This window comes from Onychostoma macrolepis, chromosome 03 (genome assembly GCF_012432095.1).
Source record: "Onychostoma macrolepis isolate SWU-2019 chromosome 03, ASM1243209v1, whole genome shotgun sequence".
Taxonomy (NCBI): Eukaryota; Metazoa; Chordata; class Actinopteri; order Cypriniformes; family Cyprinidae; genus Onychostoma; species Onychostoma macrolepis.
The window spans coordinates 2,296,466-2,314,338 of NC_081157.1; the positions used below are offsets into that span (position 1 = coordinate 2,296,466).

The 17,873-nt window shown below is 36.9% G+C and overlaps 1 protein-coding gene across 1 annotated transcript in view; it reads left to right on the forward strand.

Moving 5' to 3' along the window:
• The window catches only part of LOC131537681 (NACHT, LRR and PYD domains-containing protein 12-like), a 65,983-nt gene extending 56,384 nt beyond the window's left edge, over positions 1-9,599 (forward strand). Inside the window, exon 9 of the mRNA XM_058771274.1 lies at positions 8,769-9,599. Coding sequence (XP_058627257.1) covers positions 8,769-9,322 — 554 coding nt within the window. The 3' untranslated portion in view covers positions 9,323-9,599. The remainder of the gene's footprint in view (positions 1-8,768) is intronic.
• The last annotated feature ends 8,274 nt before the right edge of the window (positions 9,600-17,873 follow it).

A 17,873-nucleotide genomic window follows, 5' to 3' on the forward strand; every position in this document is an offset into this window, starting at 1 on the left:
TGCTTTCACGATCTGTGCTGTGAGGAGCAGGACACGCAGCGATAGAGAAGCATTTCATTTTGGCTGCAGATATTATAGCAGAAACCATAAACACTGCGCTACATTTATTTGCAGAACTGGGATCGCTTTCATGATCTTTTGAATGGATAAAATATAGAAATCACTTTAATTTCCAAATAAACCTAACCAGGTGGAAGTGAAACACCATCCCCCCTTGAAATTCACTCCGCCCCATTTCCAGCCCTGATTATAGCACAATTCTTTAACACCCCCACCTCACTAATTTTCAAAGCCTGGCTACAGCCATGGTCAGTAAGTCTGGTAGTGCCGTTAGCATCACACGCTAGCTGCTTTATGTATGTAAAACAAGCTGTGAAGAGCTTATAACACACACACACAAACAAGACAACCTGAGCCAAAAACTATCAGAGAAGAGATTCAACAGCCGAATTACTCACCTTTCATTTAACAGTCGCTCCAGATCACAGATAAAGCCTTCTCTTAAAGGCGCAGAGCTCACTTCCGGTTTAAACAGGAAGTTAATGTCACTCTCACGACACTTCTGATTAGACCATATGGATTAGGAAACATTATTTATCACTGCTCCTCCACCACACAGTGTTTCCGTAGCTAAGAAGTTTGAATATAAAATACAGATTTACAGTGATTACTTTCATAATACAGTAGTAGCATATAATACATTTCTGGCAATTTAGCTTAGTATGATTCCGAAATGAAAACTGCCCGCCTGTTTTAAACTTTTTCCATTATCAATAAGGTCCAACAGCATCCTTTGCAATAAATTTTAATAATAGAGAAAGAGGAGTTACGTCACATTCTTTTCACTCCGCGTTGCATTTCGGGAAGGCACCGCCATATTAGCACGATACGCTGTCCATTCCCATGGTTACTTCTCATTCTCTATACGGATAACTGCTCATCTTTTGTTTTGTTTTTGCCTTTAAGTTAAACAATTATTCATCCTTCATTGTATCGTTTACAGGGAAGAGAAGCTAATTTATCGCACTGCATGATAATTAGATTTTTTTTCTCTTAGGTTTTGTAGAATTTCATTTACAATGTTGATCTGATTACCGTGAAAACAGTGTCACCCGCTGGACGCTCGCTGCTGCTTCAGCCGTCATATTAAATTATCCAAATAAAAGTGTGTTCAACAAGCTGACAGAAGTCGATCCATTTCTTTGTTGGAAACTTTTAAATGACAAAGTATAATTGTTGTCATAAATATAAATTTTTCCATGGTCACGGAGGAGAATCAGAGATTGTGGGTCACATTCAGCGAATCAAAAACTCGCTGTATTTTTATCTTAATTTCAACAAATGACAAGCAAAATCTAATCCTTAGGAGCTTGTGAACAGTTTTATAGCATTTTGATGTACTAAGACAGTGATGCTAAAAGACATGCAGGTGAGCCAGAATATTAATGCGACATGTTTTCAACAAAGTGTTTTCCTCCCTTTAGAAAACCGTAATATAGAAAGCGCTTATGGATTAAGACAGTGGTTAATGTTCATATTTTGGGCTCATCTGTTTTCCTGCACGTATTATGATTTATTAGAAAGGTGTGTACAGAATGTGGTCTTTTATCATCGCTGTCTCTGTGGATTAAGCGTGTTTTTATGAGAGGAAAATGCTTAACGTAAATAAACGCGTTTGTTCACATTTTGAGTTTATGCATATCTGCACATAGTATATGCTCCACAGTTTTGTCTTTATCACTGCCTTGGTACATTAAGCCACTTTAAGCATTTTAGAAAGTCCCCTGTTCAAGTTATTATTCACAAGTCTAGTGAGAGTCATACTCGCAAAGAAGGTAACGTTAATTATTAAACCAACAAAATCAAATCTTTCAAAAACACACAGAAATGTGATTCTTTTATTGAGTGAGAGGCAGTAGGTTTAATCAGTGACTAACAGATTTACTATTTGGCGTCTTCTCCGTGACCTGCTTCCTGCATGGACCCACACGCAATCGTGGACACACTCTAGATTTACTCATCAGTAGAGGTCTAAACATTTCATCCATTGTTATTAAGGATGTAGCACTATCTGATCACTTCTGTATTTTCTTTGATATATTGATCTCTGTTACCACTGAATCTAGATCAGTCTCTGTCAGAAAGAGATGCATTAATGAGAACACTAGTGCGCTATTTATGAAGGCTGTATCTTTAACACCAAGCATTTCTGCAGATTCTGTTGATCTTCTCCTGGATTCATTTAACTCAAAAGTTAAGAAAGTTATTGATGATATTGCTCCGACAAGGGTCTGCAAGAAGACTGGCAGACAAAAATCATCTTGGAGAAAATCAACAGCAGTTCAGAGTATGAAAAGACAATGCAGAAAAGCTGAGCAGATGTGGCGGAAGACAAAACTTGAAATTCACTATAGCATCTATAAAGACAGCCTTCGTGCTTTCAATGTGGAAAAAATGGCTGTTTCGTGGTCTGTTGAGGAAGTACAGACTGTCCTCTCGTTGATAGCCGAGGAGCGGATCCAGCGAGAGCTTGATGGAGCGACACGGAATTAAAAAGTTTTTCAGGAGTCATGGCAGTAGAGGCGGCACAACTATAACGGCACGTGAATAATCCCGCCCACTCTAAAGCGGTACTAAACTGCAGTGGAAACGCAAACCGAGCCGAACTGAGCTGTGCCGAGACGAGTTGTACCACGCAGTGGAAAAGCGCCATTAGTCAAATAATGAGAAAGAACCAAATTGCCTATCACAGCTATGCTGATGATACCCAGATTTACCCAGCCTTATCTCCAAATGACTACAGCCCCATTGACTCCCTCTGCCAATGCATTGATGAAATTAACAGCTGGATGTGCCAGAACTTTCTTCAGTTAAACAAGGAGAAAACTGAAGTCATTGCATTTGGAAACAAAGATGAAGTTCACAAGGTGAATGCATACCTTGACTCTAGGGGTCAAACAACTAAAAACCAAGTCAAAAAGTGTCTTGGAGTGATTCTGGAGACAGACCTTAGTTTTAGTAGTCATGTCAAAGCAGTAACTAAATCAGCAGCATACTATCATCTCAAAAACATTGCAAGAATGAAATGTTTTGTTTCCAGTCAAGACTTGGAGAAACTGGTTCATGCCTTTATCACCAGCAGGGTGGATTATTGTAATGGTCTCCTTCCAAAGAAGACCATTAGACAGCTGCAGCTCATCCAGAACACTGCTGCCAGGATTCTGACTAGAACCAGAACATCAGAGCATATCACACCAGTCCTCAGGTCCTTACACTGGCTTCCAGTTACATTTAGGATTGATTTTAAAGTACTTTTACTTGTTTATAAATTACTCAATGGCCTAGGACCTAAATACATTGGAGATATGCTCACTGAATATAAACCTAACAGACTACTCAGATCATTAGGATCGAGTCAGTTAGAAATACCAAGGGTTCACACAAAACAAGGGGAGTCAGCTTTTAGCTATTATGCCGCCTGCAGCTGGAACCAGCTTCCAGAAGAGATCAGATGTGCTAAAACATTAGCCACTTTTAAATCCAGACTCAAAACTCATCTGTTTAGCTGTGCATTTGTTGAATGAGCGCTGTGCTACGTCCGAACTGATTGCACTATGTATAATCACTTTCTATTCTTAACTGTTTTAAATTCTTTTTAAATCAGTTTTTTTTTATCATTTTGTTTTTATTGTTGTGATCTATTCTTTTTTTAAAATTCCTTGTTTTTATTATTATTTTTAATGACTATTTCACTTCGTTTTATGTAAAGCACTTTGAATTACCACTGTGTATGAAATGTGCTATATAAATAAACTTGCCTTGCCTTTGGTGTTTTTACACAGACAAAAGGTGAAAAAACATACTATTTTATCCAGTTTTCTCTCAGAACGATGATATGAGTTACTATTGCAATTCTCGATGCAGCATGAATGACATACAATGGTGATATTTTTCACAATCACGACAAAAAAATCAAATACTGCCCTAAACTCCATAGCGGAAAGGCAGCGCTATCCTGCAAGTATGGCGGATAAACAAAGCAGTTTCCCAGAACTCAACACGGCGTGACGTCACATTCTCCTTCTCTATAACTCCCCACCAGCAAAAATCATGCTTAAATATTTAATTGCACAACGATGAATGAAACTGCATAGCGCTAACTTCCACGATCCGCCATTGCTGTAAAAAACTGGTCCGTTGGAGTGAATGGAGTTGACACGACTCTGTCTCTCAACGGCTCTGTCGTATCCACCTTTTTCTTGATGTAAAAATGGGTGCGGCCATTTGTAAATTCTATGGGTCTAGCTTCCGGTCTCATCTGCGTCCAGCTATTTTTAGCTGTACAAAACAGTTTGTTTTGCTGCTTGATATTGAAAATTGGTGTGTCTTGTCTTATATTATTTTAATGTATTATCTTAATTATGAACACACTGGTTTGTAGTGCAAATAGTTTTACCGTTTACTGCACGTTGTTATTCTTCTCGTTATTTACCTATAGCAGCTAATGAACCGGAAGTCTCACCCATAGCCTTACTTCCGCGTTGAAGAAAAAGGTGGATACTAAAATATAATTATCAAAATAATAATAATTATTATTATTATTATTACTATTATTAAAGAATATCATTCAACCACTGATTTTTTATTAATTTATACAGTTCTGCTGTGCAGCATCTTATTTGACTAAAATAAAAATGCAATATTTTGTTTTGTTGTAAATTAATTGTTTTCATTTGAATACATTTTAAAAGATTTTAATAGTTTCTATTACTTCATTGAATTAAACACCATTTTTATGTTAAACTGGTACTGAATCATTAATCACAGAATCCAGAAATAAATAAAATAGAAACATAATTTATGGACAAGTGAAATGGTTTTCATGGCATCCTTAGTTTCCGGGGCGCAGAAGGACAGATTTTGTGATTTTCCTCTGGAGGTCTGTGAACGTCAGCAGATAAACATACAGCGGTTTTAAACTTTAAAGCGGTTTAAATGTTAACATTTTGGTCTATAATGTGATTTTGCAGACAGTTTATACATAAATGGATCAGACATCAGTTTGAAACAGTCCAGTACAGTCGTTACTGTCGCTCGGCAACAGCTGCTGTGTCACTGTTGCTAGGAGACCAGATCAGTCCTCCCCATTTAGCCTGTGTGTAGTGAGGTTTCAGAGCATTTTAACATTTTTATATATATATAACAATGATAAAATATTCTTATATAAAAATTTTCTATATAGGAATGGTAAAACATACATATACGATATATAAGAGAATATATAGATATTAGGGGTGTGATGAGACACTTATCCCATGAGACGAGACGACGAGATTTTTAGACTTAAAAAAATGATTAAATATATAGGGAGAATAGTCTTTTATTCAACTGAAAAACACAAAATGCAAAAAATGTAGGTGCATTTTGAAATCAACTTATACTTTATGAAATTAAACTTCTATTTTGATGAATTATATGCAGTAATAAACATAAACTAGAGCTGCACGATTCAGGATAAATTGAGAATCACAATTTTTTTTTTTTATATAAATTGGAGACCACGATTCTCTCACAAAATAACGTAATTTACTAGTTGTTCTGACAAAATGTTCATTGCTTAAGTCTTTTAAATATATATATATATATTAATTTGAACAAATTTTTTTTAAAAATCAATGAAGAAATCAGTGTCTCACTTCATAAAGACTTGTTTGACTGTTGGAATCTCCTGAATGAATGATTCAATGTCAAATACATTTTTTAAACGGGTTGTCGCCACCTCCTGGCGGAAGATGATAAGCGTTACAATACAAGTGTTAAGACCAGGGCTGGACTGGGACAAAAAAAAAATCGGCCTTGGAATTTTTTGGTCCTGGTGGCCCACCACCACATACATACATATATATACACATACACATATATATATATATATATATATATATATATATATATATATATATATATATATATATATATATATATATATATATATATATATATATGACGGGAGGAGCCAACGACAGACACAGTGGGTGTGGCATCAGGCCTCGGAGAGGCTTTTATTAAACAAAAATCAATAAAATAAAGTGTCCAGGGGAAGAAGTGTCCAAAATAAACAGGGGGATCTGGTGTCCTCGTTGTGCTGCGGGGCTCGTGAAGGAAGGCAGTGTTCAAGGAGGAAGGGTCCAGGGAAGGGGCGGAGTCCGGTGGCCGCACGCGCTCCCGCTCTGGTCCGGTTATGAGGGGCGGCGGCTTCTTCTGAGCGGCGGCTCTTCCTCTTCTTCCTCGGCCTTTGGCGGGACTTGAACGGCCCGGCATCCTGGCCCGTCGGCCGTAATACGGGTGCGGCTTTCTCCCGGACCGCGGGTTCTGCAGCTCACATCTCCGGTGGCGCGTCGTCCCTCTACGCACCCTTCCTGGACCCACGAGGACACCAGCGTGCATGCACGGGGGAAGAGACCCGTCTCTCGAGGAGAGGCGCGCTTGGCATTTAAACAGCGGCGGTGATGAGGCTTCATTCAGTCCAGCTGTGCCTCATCACACGCCGCCAGCCCACGTTGATCCCACGCCCCTCCTCTCATCCGCCCACTCCCGTCGGGAGCCTGGTGAAGGGCGGCGAATAAGGGACGGGGTGGTGATGATAATAAGGGGGAGGGCCACCGATCCGTCACAATATGATATACACTACCATTCAAAAGTCTTTGAACAGTAAGATTTTTCTTTTTTTTTCTCTCTCTCTCTCTTCTGTTCACCAAGTCTGCATGTATTTGAACCAAAATACAGCAAAAACAGTAATATTGTGAAATATTTTTACTATTTAAAATAACTTTTCTTTTTGAATATATTTTAAAATGTAATTTATTCATGTGATTTCAAAGCTGAATTTTCAGCATCATTACTCCAGTCACACGATTGTTCAGAAATCATTCAAATATTCTGATTTGCTGCTCAAAAATACATTTATTATTATTATTATTATTATTATGTTGAAAACAGCTGAGTATATTTTTTTTTCAGGTTTCTTTGATGAATAGAAAATTCAGAAGAAGAGCATTTATCTGAAATAGAGAGCTTTTGTAACATTATAAATGTCTTTATCATCATTTTTGATCAATTTAAAGCATCCTTGCTAAATAAAAGTATTAATTTCCATAATTTCTTTCCCAAAAAACAAAACAAAAATTATACTGACTCCAATCTTTTGAATGGTGTATTGTATAATGTTACAAAAGCTTTTTTTTATTTCAGATAAATGCTGATCTTTGGATCTTTCTATTCATCAAAGAATCCATTAATAATAATAAATATTTCTTGAGCAGCAAATCAGAATATTATAATGATTTCTGAAGGATCGTGTGACACTGAAGACTGGAGTAATGATGCTGAAAATTCATCTTTGATCACAGGAATAAATTACATTTTAAAATATATTCAAATAGAAAGCAGTTATTTTAAATAGTAAAAATATTTCACAATATTACTGCTTTTGCTGTATTTTGGATCAAATAAATGCAGGCTTGGTGAGCAGAAGATCATTCTTTAAAAAAATATTCGAAATCTTACTGTTCAATAACTTTTGACTGGTAGTGTAGATATGTATCATTGCATCTGGTTGTTTTGGATGATATTGTCAGACCTGACGTTTTTTTATTGTGTCTTTTCGAATTTAAATCTAGATTTATTCGCATTGGCCCATGGAAACCTCTATGAACACACTTGACATGACTTGGCCAAAAAATCGCGGTGGACGAATTTACGTTTTAATAAAAAGTGTTTGCGTATTCTGCACTAATGGCGCGCGCACAGGATAGATGCCTGCCTCCATTGCGAGTCCCTATCAAGCACTTTACCGATTCAGCTGCTCTCCTCTCCTCCTCCAGCTGGCTCTTTACGCCGCTTCACTCACCGCAGAGCAAGCCTGTTCTTGATGAAGCTGCTGTGAAAATGTGGGAAAAGCCGACGAGGAAGTAATTGGGGTGAAGCGTTCTTTATATAGGCGGAGCAAAACACTTCATGACTCCGTCTGTAGCGCATTGTGATTGGGTGGTTTACGCTGTCAATACAGGAGACAAACCAATGGGCCACTGGCTGCTCATCGTCCCTGAGTGATGGTCCTTTGCAAAAAAATTAATTAATTAAAAAAAAAAAAAACTTCTGTCGGCCCACCGGGAAAATGCCTGGTATGCCCGATTACCAGTCCAGCCCTGGTTAAGACACTTTCGTTTTGATCGCTACTGTAGACAATAAGTGTTTATACCCAAACTATAAACTTTTATCCCAGTACTTCTGTTATTTAAATGTCTGTAACACAGAAATAATGATGTGTGGTTGAAAAGACTCTTTCTGGATCAGCAGCAGCATGAATTCATGCTGATTCATCAACATCTCACGCTCCACTGACACTCGCGATGTGAAACAGTCTTAATAGACAGAGCTGAATCGCTGTCATTCAGGAATAAGATCGCGTGGGTGTTTGAATCAAGATCGCAAGCGCAATTTTTAATGATTAATGGTGCAGCTCTAATGTAAACATTGCAAAATATTTTGCGAGGATATCGTCACGTTCTCGCGAGACACACCGGATCTCGTCACATCCCTAACAGATATATATCAGAATGTGTTCTGTGACAGGTAGGTTTAGGTTGTGCAGGTTTGGACAATAGTATATTTAGTGATTTTATAGTCTTATATTAAAGGTCATGTGTTTGTGTGTCTAATTGAATAATTCATTCGTGAATCCTGATTGTGATGTGTTTTATCTCCATCAGATTCCCATCAGTTCAGTCTGGATCTGAACACAGTGAATAAACACCTCAGTCTGTCTGAGAACAACAGAGTGATTACTCGCACTGACACAGTCCAGCCGTATCCTGATCATCCAGACAGATTTGATGTGTGTCGTCAGGTGTTGTGTAGAGAGAGTGTGTGTGGACGCTGTTACTGGGAGATCGAGTGGAGTGGGAGAGAAGTGCGTATATCAGTGTCATATAAGAGCATCAGCAGGAAGGGACGGGGTGATGAGTGTTGGTTTGGACGTAATGTTCAGTCCTGGAGTTTGTACTGCTCTCCTGACAGATACTCATTCAGACACAATAACACACAGACTGCTCTCTCTGTGAAGCCCATCAGCAGGAGAATAGGAGTGTATGGTAATGTCTATAGAGTAGGAGTGTATGTGGATGAGAGTGCAGGAACTCTGTCCTTCTACAGCGTCTCTGACACAACGAGCCTCATCCACACAGTCCACACCACATTCACTCAGCCGCTCTATCCTGGGTTTAGAGTTTATGGATCAGTAAACTTTGTTGATGAATCAGAATAGACTGATGAGAGATTCTACCCATAATGCTTTGAGCTGCATGATAAATCAGTAACAGTGAGATGTTATAGAGTCTCTTCTTTTCTCTTTGTGACATTAATACTGCAGCTGAACTGTAAGTGAAATAACATGAATCAGAATAAATGTGTGTAATACATCCCCATCTATACAGTAAGATCAGTGTGTGATGATTTGTTTTTCTGTGCTTTTCTCAAACTCTACTTGTGCTGATTAAAATCACTTCTGATTAAGTCTCACATCAATCATTGATATACTATCAAAATCAGTCTGATATCTTCAAATTCATGTGATTTTTCTCTATTTGTAATAAATCATCTTGATATATTTTAATTGATGATGAATCTGTGAAATGTCTGAATGCTGTATGATTCATGAATAAAATCGATTCCTCACAAGACTGAAATCAGCTTCAGTTTCTGACAAAATATGACATTAATTATAATAAATATATCTGATTAAATGCTGTGATTACAGTAAAGACATATTAAATTATTATGGGAACTCCTGTGAAAGATGACAGAATATTTATTTTCTAAAATATATTTTTTAAATTAATATGTTTTAATGACATGTTTAATGACATAATATTTACTGAACAAAATCAATTATTTTATTAAAAATGTGTTAAACGTACAAACTTTGCTGAAGTGATTTGAGCTTATGTTACGATTGCAATAAACCTATTTTATTGTAAAATAAAAAAGTAATAATAATAATAATAACCTAAATATGAATTTTATTTTATTTAAATTATAACAAATAAATATTACATTTGCTACAAGTCTATTTCATTGTAAAATTTATTTAATAATTTAGTAATTAGTAATAATAATATGAATTATGATAGGCATAATCCTACTGTACTGTAAAATAAATATCACTATGCAATAATAATAGTAATAATCTGTTTTATTAATATTTAAATAACAAATCAATACATATATATTACCATTGAAATACAATTCAGTACTTAAAATAATAAAACATTTTAATTTAATTTTTCATTATAACAATTAAACAAATCTATAAAAAAACTGCTACTATTGCACTAATAACATATAAAACAATAAAGACAAACTCGCTTCTATTAAACTAAGAAACTTACTAACAAAAATTGAGCCTTTGGATCATAGTGTCCTGTATCACTCTCGTCATGTGACCAACTGGACACAATTATTGTCACCCCTAGAAATTCTCATGAGTAAAATATCTCTTAAGTCAGAAAACCTTAAAAAAAAAAAAAAATTTAAATTGTCAAACAGCAGCTACATCAGCACATGTTGTTTGGGAGGGTTTCAAGAAAAATTCTCCTCGCTCATCCAAAAACAAACTCCAGCATATTCAGTTATCAGACACGACTGGAACTTCAAATGGGACTGGCTTCTATGGTCAGATGAAGCTAAAAAAATGAGCTTTTTAGCAGCAAACACCATTCCAGTCCTCTGACCTGAACCCTGTAGAACATGAGTGACCTGAAGAGAAGAAGCTGTGAATCTAAAGGGTCTGGAGTGATTCTGGATGGTCTCTGATCTCTTGTCAGGTGTCTCTAACCTCATCAGGCATTATAGGAGAACATTTAGAGCTGTTAAACTGGCAAATGGAGGTTTTAAAAAGTATTGAATAAAAGGGTGCGTTAATTGTGGCCAATGTGTATTAGAGAAAAATATTTATTTCATAATGATATTTCCCCCATTTTAAATTCTTATTATCCAATGAAAGGTTAGATTTTTGTGATTTTTTTAAATAAAAGATCAAAAGGATTAACAATGCAGATTAATTAAATACATAGTTTTTTTTCTTGTATCATTTCATTTTACACATAACTTTATGAACTGTAATATTATGATTTTTTTTGTATGTGTAGATTTCTTCAGTTATTACCAATTTCTACTCAATTTCATGTCAATTGCTGCACTGGAACTGTGTTTAATTAAAAAAAAAAAGTTGACATGTTCAATTATTTTCCCCACTGTATACGCAAACTCAAACTTTTAATTTTTTTTTTTTTTACGATGCATCATGTTTAAAAAAAAAAAAAGGCAATGCACAAAACAAAAGAACAGATTTTTAAAAATGTGACCTTTGGAAGTAAACTGCATACATATTCCATATGTATATACATATTCAGAAGGAGAGCAGGAGCCTGTGCACAGTAAATGCCTTAAAAGCTGATATTTGGACACATTTATGAAGATAGGGAGAAAAGGGAATGGAACAGTGGAGAGAAAGTTAAATGCAAGCTGATGTGCTCCAAGAAGGCACAACAGCGCCTACACTTCCTCCGCCGGCTGAAAAGAGCAAGTCTCCCTCCACCCATCCTCACCACTTTCTACAGGGGCACCATTGAGAGTGTGCTGACCAGCTGCATCACTGTCTGGTACGGGAACTGTACCGCAGCAGACCGCAAGACCCTCCAGCGGACAGTGAACACAGCTGCAAGGATCATCGGTGCCCCTCTCCCCTCCATCCTGGATATTTTCTATTTTATATGCACTACAAATCATCCTGCACTGTTCCCCAGCCAGCTGCTTGAACTCAATGTTTCTCCTGCACATGTACAGTACTTATCTGAAGCACTCCTATAGTTTGTATAGTTTGTATTTTTTTAGTTTATGTATAGGTAAAAAAAAAATTATAGATAGTATATTTATAGTCAAAATCTATCAGTAGGATAGTTGTGTATAGGTTTATATTGTCTTACTCCATTGTTGTATGCCTGTATTTATGTAGCACCGTGGTCCTGTGAGGCACGACATTTCGTTCCACTGTATGCCCCGCATGTAGCGGAATGACAATAAAGCTCAACTTGACTTGACTTGACTTGGAAATGGAAATGTTCAAGCTCTTTTCTTACTTTTTTTTTTTTGTTCTTTTTATCTTTCTATTTTGGACGCAATTTTCCCTTTCTGGAATGTGGTGGTTCTGCAGGACATTGGGGGTCGGTTTTAAGAATTTAAGAAAAAAGAAAAGAAGAAGAGGAGAAAAGAGCAAAAGATAAAGGTATGCAACTACGTTCTCTCTGTATGATTACGGTATCCATGTCATCAATGAAGGGCTAATGTTAATTGGTGGTATAACGTTAACTCTTACGTTTGTTAGCCTTCTTGCTATGATGCTTGCTATGCTTATACAACAATAATTCAGTCTTAACTCAACAATCACGAGATCTAATTTCACGTAAGATTGTGCTTTGCAACAAAACCGTTACAAGTACAGTTATTATTCATTTCCATCATTTGGGTTAATGTTGGGCCCTGTAATTAGCCAACGGAATTTACATATGACATTATTGATGATTTTGCATCAAGGAAGGCCAGAAAGGTCAGGTTTTAGTTTTAGTTTGTTTTCTGTTCTTAGTGCAATAGTGTAATAATTAGATTTTCTTTAGTGTGATTTGTGTGATGAAGAATTTGTGCTATTTAGAATATTTATTCTATATTTTATTTGTATATTATTCTTAATTTTTTATATTATTGTTACTCTCTGCTCGTTACATTCTGATTGTACATATTTTTGCCACTTTTATGTATATAGAGTATATTTATTTAAGCTCTGATAACTTATACTGTTTTGTGCAGAATTGTGTTTTTCAAATCTTCTGTTGAAGGATTTGTGCAATTGAGAAATATAAGCTTGTCTGACACTTATATTGTTATAGTAAAACATGGCTGTTCGTGCAAAATTTTGTGGGTTTTTTTTCTTGGATGGGTGGGGTGGGCTGCAGAGTGTTATAATACCTTTAAGTGAGCTGCGCCTGCATACTCATAACAAAAAGTGTATTTTTTCCTATAACCACGAGAGCTACACCGTGTTAAGTCTCCTTCATGGTGCTCCCCATGGCTCATCCATTAGTGCTTTGGTGTGATCTGTCCTGAACACGTATTTGCGGAAATACTGCTACACATTAATCTACTAGAAAAAATGATTTCAGAAGAGATCAGAATAAATCAAATATAACAATTTATTATTAGTCAGGTAAACGTATCTCGCCAATTACATAATGAAACAATTAGAAGCCAATTTAAAAATAAGAAAATGCATAACATCAGTTGTTCAAAGATGAATCTAAGAATAAAATGTTTACCTGAATTCAAGAAGAAGATACATAGTATGGAACAATATTAAATACCCTCCACACTACGGGCTGATCTGACTACAAATCACACCGACTGATTTGCAACTTTCCCTTAAATACTACCAGAACAAAAGGCCCATAGACATTTATTCTCTGCCCCAAAACAGATTAGATCTGTGTATGGGGGATGAGAAACCTCAGGAGGAGCTGTTCTCGTACCTGTAGAGCAATGTTTATCAGGTTTTGAAAGGAGACCGCCCACAACAGAAGTACAGAGTTAACTTAAGTTTCCAATATTTCTCATAATACAAGTGACTACTGTGAAATTGAGACCAGTTTACCCATCGCACCGAGACCTTTAAAATGATACCAAACATGAAGGTGAAAAACAACAGGTTCACAAGATACATGACGTGGTATTTGCATATTCTTAATGAACTTTGAGTGAACCCTTTTGGGGAGAAAGAGGGAGATGCAGAGATGGCAGGGTGAAGAAGGGGGTCGTAAATGATCAAAGAAGATAAGTTTGGTTAGGGTGGTGTTGTCTGTTCTCTTTGGAGATCTCTTCTCCAGATTAGTTTTACGGCTTTATTGCATGGCATCTGTGATTTCCTGAGTTAATTTCATAAAGGAAATAATTTCACTCCCTACAATGGTTTCCCAAGTTGGAATTTCACTGGTATGCCGCTAGGATGGTGAAATCCTGTGTTGGAACCAGAGTTTGTGCAGAATTGTGTTTGATATGCTGGGTAAGTTTTACTGAACTTGGATTGTTGGTGAAAACTACTGGATCCAGGGTGTGATTAGAAGGGTAGGTTCAGACGTCAGTGCTGTTTATATAGCTGTCTCAATCGTGATCATGGATAGCCCCTCGTTTTTAGCGCCTTAAAAAGGATCCTTGTAGCTTCCTGGAAGTCATTTTCTCTTGTGCAGATTCTGGAAAAGTAGGGATCGTACAATGCCTCCGAAGGTGTGTCGAGGATGGAAGTTCTAGTAATGTAGGAGGGCATGGGTATCGGTTTCTTTGAAGAAGATTTCTAATTAGTGTGTAGTGTCGAAGTCTGGGCCTTTGTATGTAGTAGTGTTCTGTAGAAATCTAGGGAGGTAGCGTTAGCAGTCGCTTTTAGCTTGATTGACCTGTGATGATTGTTTAAAATTTTCCTACAAACTAGGTCAGGGTCTAGGTCAGTGGTTCTCAATTCCAGTCCTTATGTAATTTTAAATTGGTGTAAATATGAAAATATTTTTGAAAGCTACATTTAAAAACACACACATATACAGTTAAAGAGAGTACTATTAATAAATAATTGTAAGTTTACAAAACGTGTCAACAACAAAAGTTGGATTTATAAGTCCAATAAAAAGACCTAATGAAAAAAAAAAGCACTTACAGATACTTAAACTTTTAAATAATCAAAAGAAAATTAAATAAAAACAAAATAATAATACTAATCATCCATGAAGAGCACAAGAGCATTTCAGAGGTCATCCAGGTCCAAAAGATCCTGCAGGTGAACATCAGAATAGTCTGCTAAATCTTCCAGAAGCAGTTCTGCCAGTGGCTGGTTCTGGAGATCTGGCTGGAAGTCTGGAAAAACAAACCATTAGTGTGCTGTTCCATTTAGGGGCGGACAATAGAGAACCATTAAGACAGTATAGCCCCATTAAAGGTGGGGTAAGCGATTTCTGGAAGCCAATGTTGATATTTGAAATCACTAAAACAAACACGCCCCTACCCCAAAAGGGTCTCGCCCCTATTTTGATAGCTCCGCCCCACACATACGTATGCAACGATTAGTTCTGTGAAACAAAGCAAAACCAATGTTACACCATGTCTACACCAGACGCAAGCGGCGCAACAAAATACTATATAAGTCATTATAATCAGTGATGCTGTCTACACTGGATGCTGTGCGGCGCGACAAATTTCCAACTGAAAACTGCTGCCGCGTTCTATTTATAACATGCTGACACAAATTTCAAATGATTTTCAACAGTTGCTTTATTGCGTCCAGTGTAGGCAGGCTTTACCTGTAGCGGCGCATCCGGTGTAGACACAGTGTTACTCACCTATCGAGAAGAAACAAAGCAACCTCGGCATCCGATCGCAGGCCTTCCGCTCCTTGAGGGTAAATAAATAATTCATGTTTGAATAGTACAGCCGTTTTTTTTTACTCAAACACTATGTCTGTAAAGGATAATGTTTGTGTGTGTTTGAAGAGTGGAGAAGAATTAGTTATTTGCCGTCTATATACTTGTGTAGGCTACGTTTTAAATATCCTGTGCATAAGCGCTTAATTTGAGATTTTGGCCAAGTGTATTAAACAACAAGAAAAAACTAAGAGCCCATATAGCTACAATCAAAGTTATATAACCTGTAAAAGTTGATGAAAGCATATAATGCAATGCACTTGCTGCTTCAGATAAGTTTACAGCCGTTCCAGTGACAGACAAAACAATCCATCTCCGTCATTCTCTGGTCAAAAACATTGTTAACTCCATTTGAGCTTGATTTTCATATAATGTTAAGTGCAAGTGTCTGATACAATACCAACGCTAACTACGCAGTGTTGTTAAATTATTAAATTTTTTGCACTTTTTTGGCAAATGTCGGAAGGACTAGCCGAGCTATTAAAACTTTTATTCAAATTGTGAATAGATTTAAATACAGAAAGCAAGCAAAGAGCGTTCCCTTTAATATAATCACTACAGCTGTCAATCAGTGGCAGTGCGATTGGCTACATTGCTCAGCGTGTACTGGACCGAGTCAAAATAGTCTTGGTTATTGGACGTCAACCCGCCTGTGCTTTTCACCGTCCGCCCACAACACACCCTACACATAAATATTATTCCACCCGTTACATCAAACATTAGCGATTCATCTGCGTGTACCCACCTGCATGCAGGAATCTGGCTTCCCCCTTGTGGACAACATAATAGACAACACCCCCAGAGAGCGATTGTAAATTAAGTTTACATGAAATATGTTTGAAATTTCATTCTGCATCTTCTGAGATTTCATTGTAATGCTTCTCATAAAGTCACTGAATTAACCATTAACTGTTCACCTGATTGCGTTGCCATCTGTGTGTGATGTTAGAGCGTTGCTGAGAGAGAACAAGAATGTATTGGAAACACACCACTGCCTATCTGACTCTGCCTGAGAGGTAAAGAAAATACACTTAACTGAGATATTTTTTTATATCTCTGAAATATATGATAGTATTCTTGAAAACAATCTTTTAATGTATTATTGAATAAAATATTAGTTAATTATCAAAGAAAAAAATTATAGCCATAATATGGACTTTTGTAAATGCTGTGATGCTCAGATACTGTTATTTCCTTCTCACATTGCTGATTTCACCATTAACTCTTGTGGGATTACAAATTTATAAAATGTTAAATCTAGGTTCCAATGTAATAATATACAAACTGAAGAAGTTATATACATTGTATTTAGCATTTATGGTGAAGATGGTGACATCAGATGAACGGCTGTGATATACAAAGTTTGTAGCAAGAGGTTGTCAGTTCCTGTTCTCTTATTGTAAGTGAAATGAGCCAGACGACGGAGAATCTCACCTTTTGTTTGTAATTGCTCTTGATGCCCCTGCCCCAATCTTTGGGCAGTTAGGCTGACTAGATTAGGAGTGGTTAAATGGGGCAGGTTGCTATACCTGAATACTTCATTTGCATGCTTTGTTTAAGATCGTCACCCAGGTGCTTTGTTTCCATTCCTAAGCACTGCCCCCTAAATGTATATAAACTACAATGTATCACTGCTTTAGAGAGATTTTCGATGACTACAGCTACCAACAGCTTGTGTTCTCAATAAAAGAATCCTGCTGAAGATACAACCCGAAGTCTCCATGGTCTTCACTTCTGAGTTGCCTAAACTTTAGAAGATAAAAGTTCACAACACTCTTCACCTGAATAGTTTATGTTTTTGTATATGGTATCATTATGGTAATCCTTGACCATCAAAACATAGGGGTAGACATCACCTTTTCTGTGTTATCATGTTTGGTTCAGGAGCTATGACACAAAATACATAATTTGGTTATGGCAGAAAGTAAAATGGTCACCATGGCAACCACAAGGTGTTTTTGCAATGGCTCCATTTCTGAAAATGTTTAGGGCCGCAAACTATACAAGTGTACCAAGTTTCATGCTTTTATGAAAAAGTGAACATTATTTTCTCATATAGCCTGGACTAAAGTTGATTGTTGGAAGTAGCCAGCCCATCTGGGCATGTGCTTCTGCTGGCAAGATGCCGGTTGCCTGGGCGACTGGGCTCATAGCAGCAGCATATTCAGTGAGGAATGCAAGTTCAGCTGGATTAAACCTATAATACACCTATAATACAACAACACTGTTTATTAACATATAACCATTCATCTAGTGAAAAAAGCTAAAATGAACCAGTGAGAAGTGGATACAGTTAATGGCCAAGAA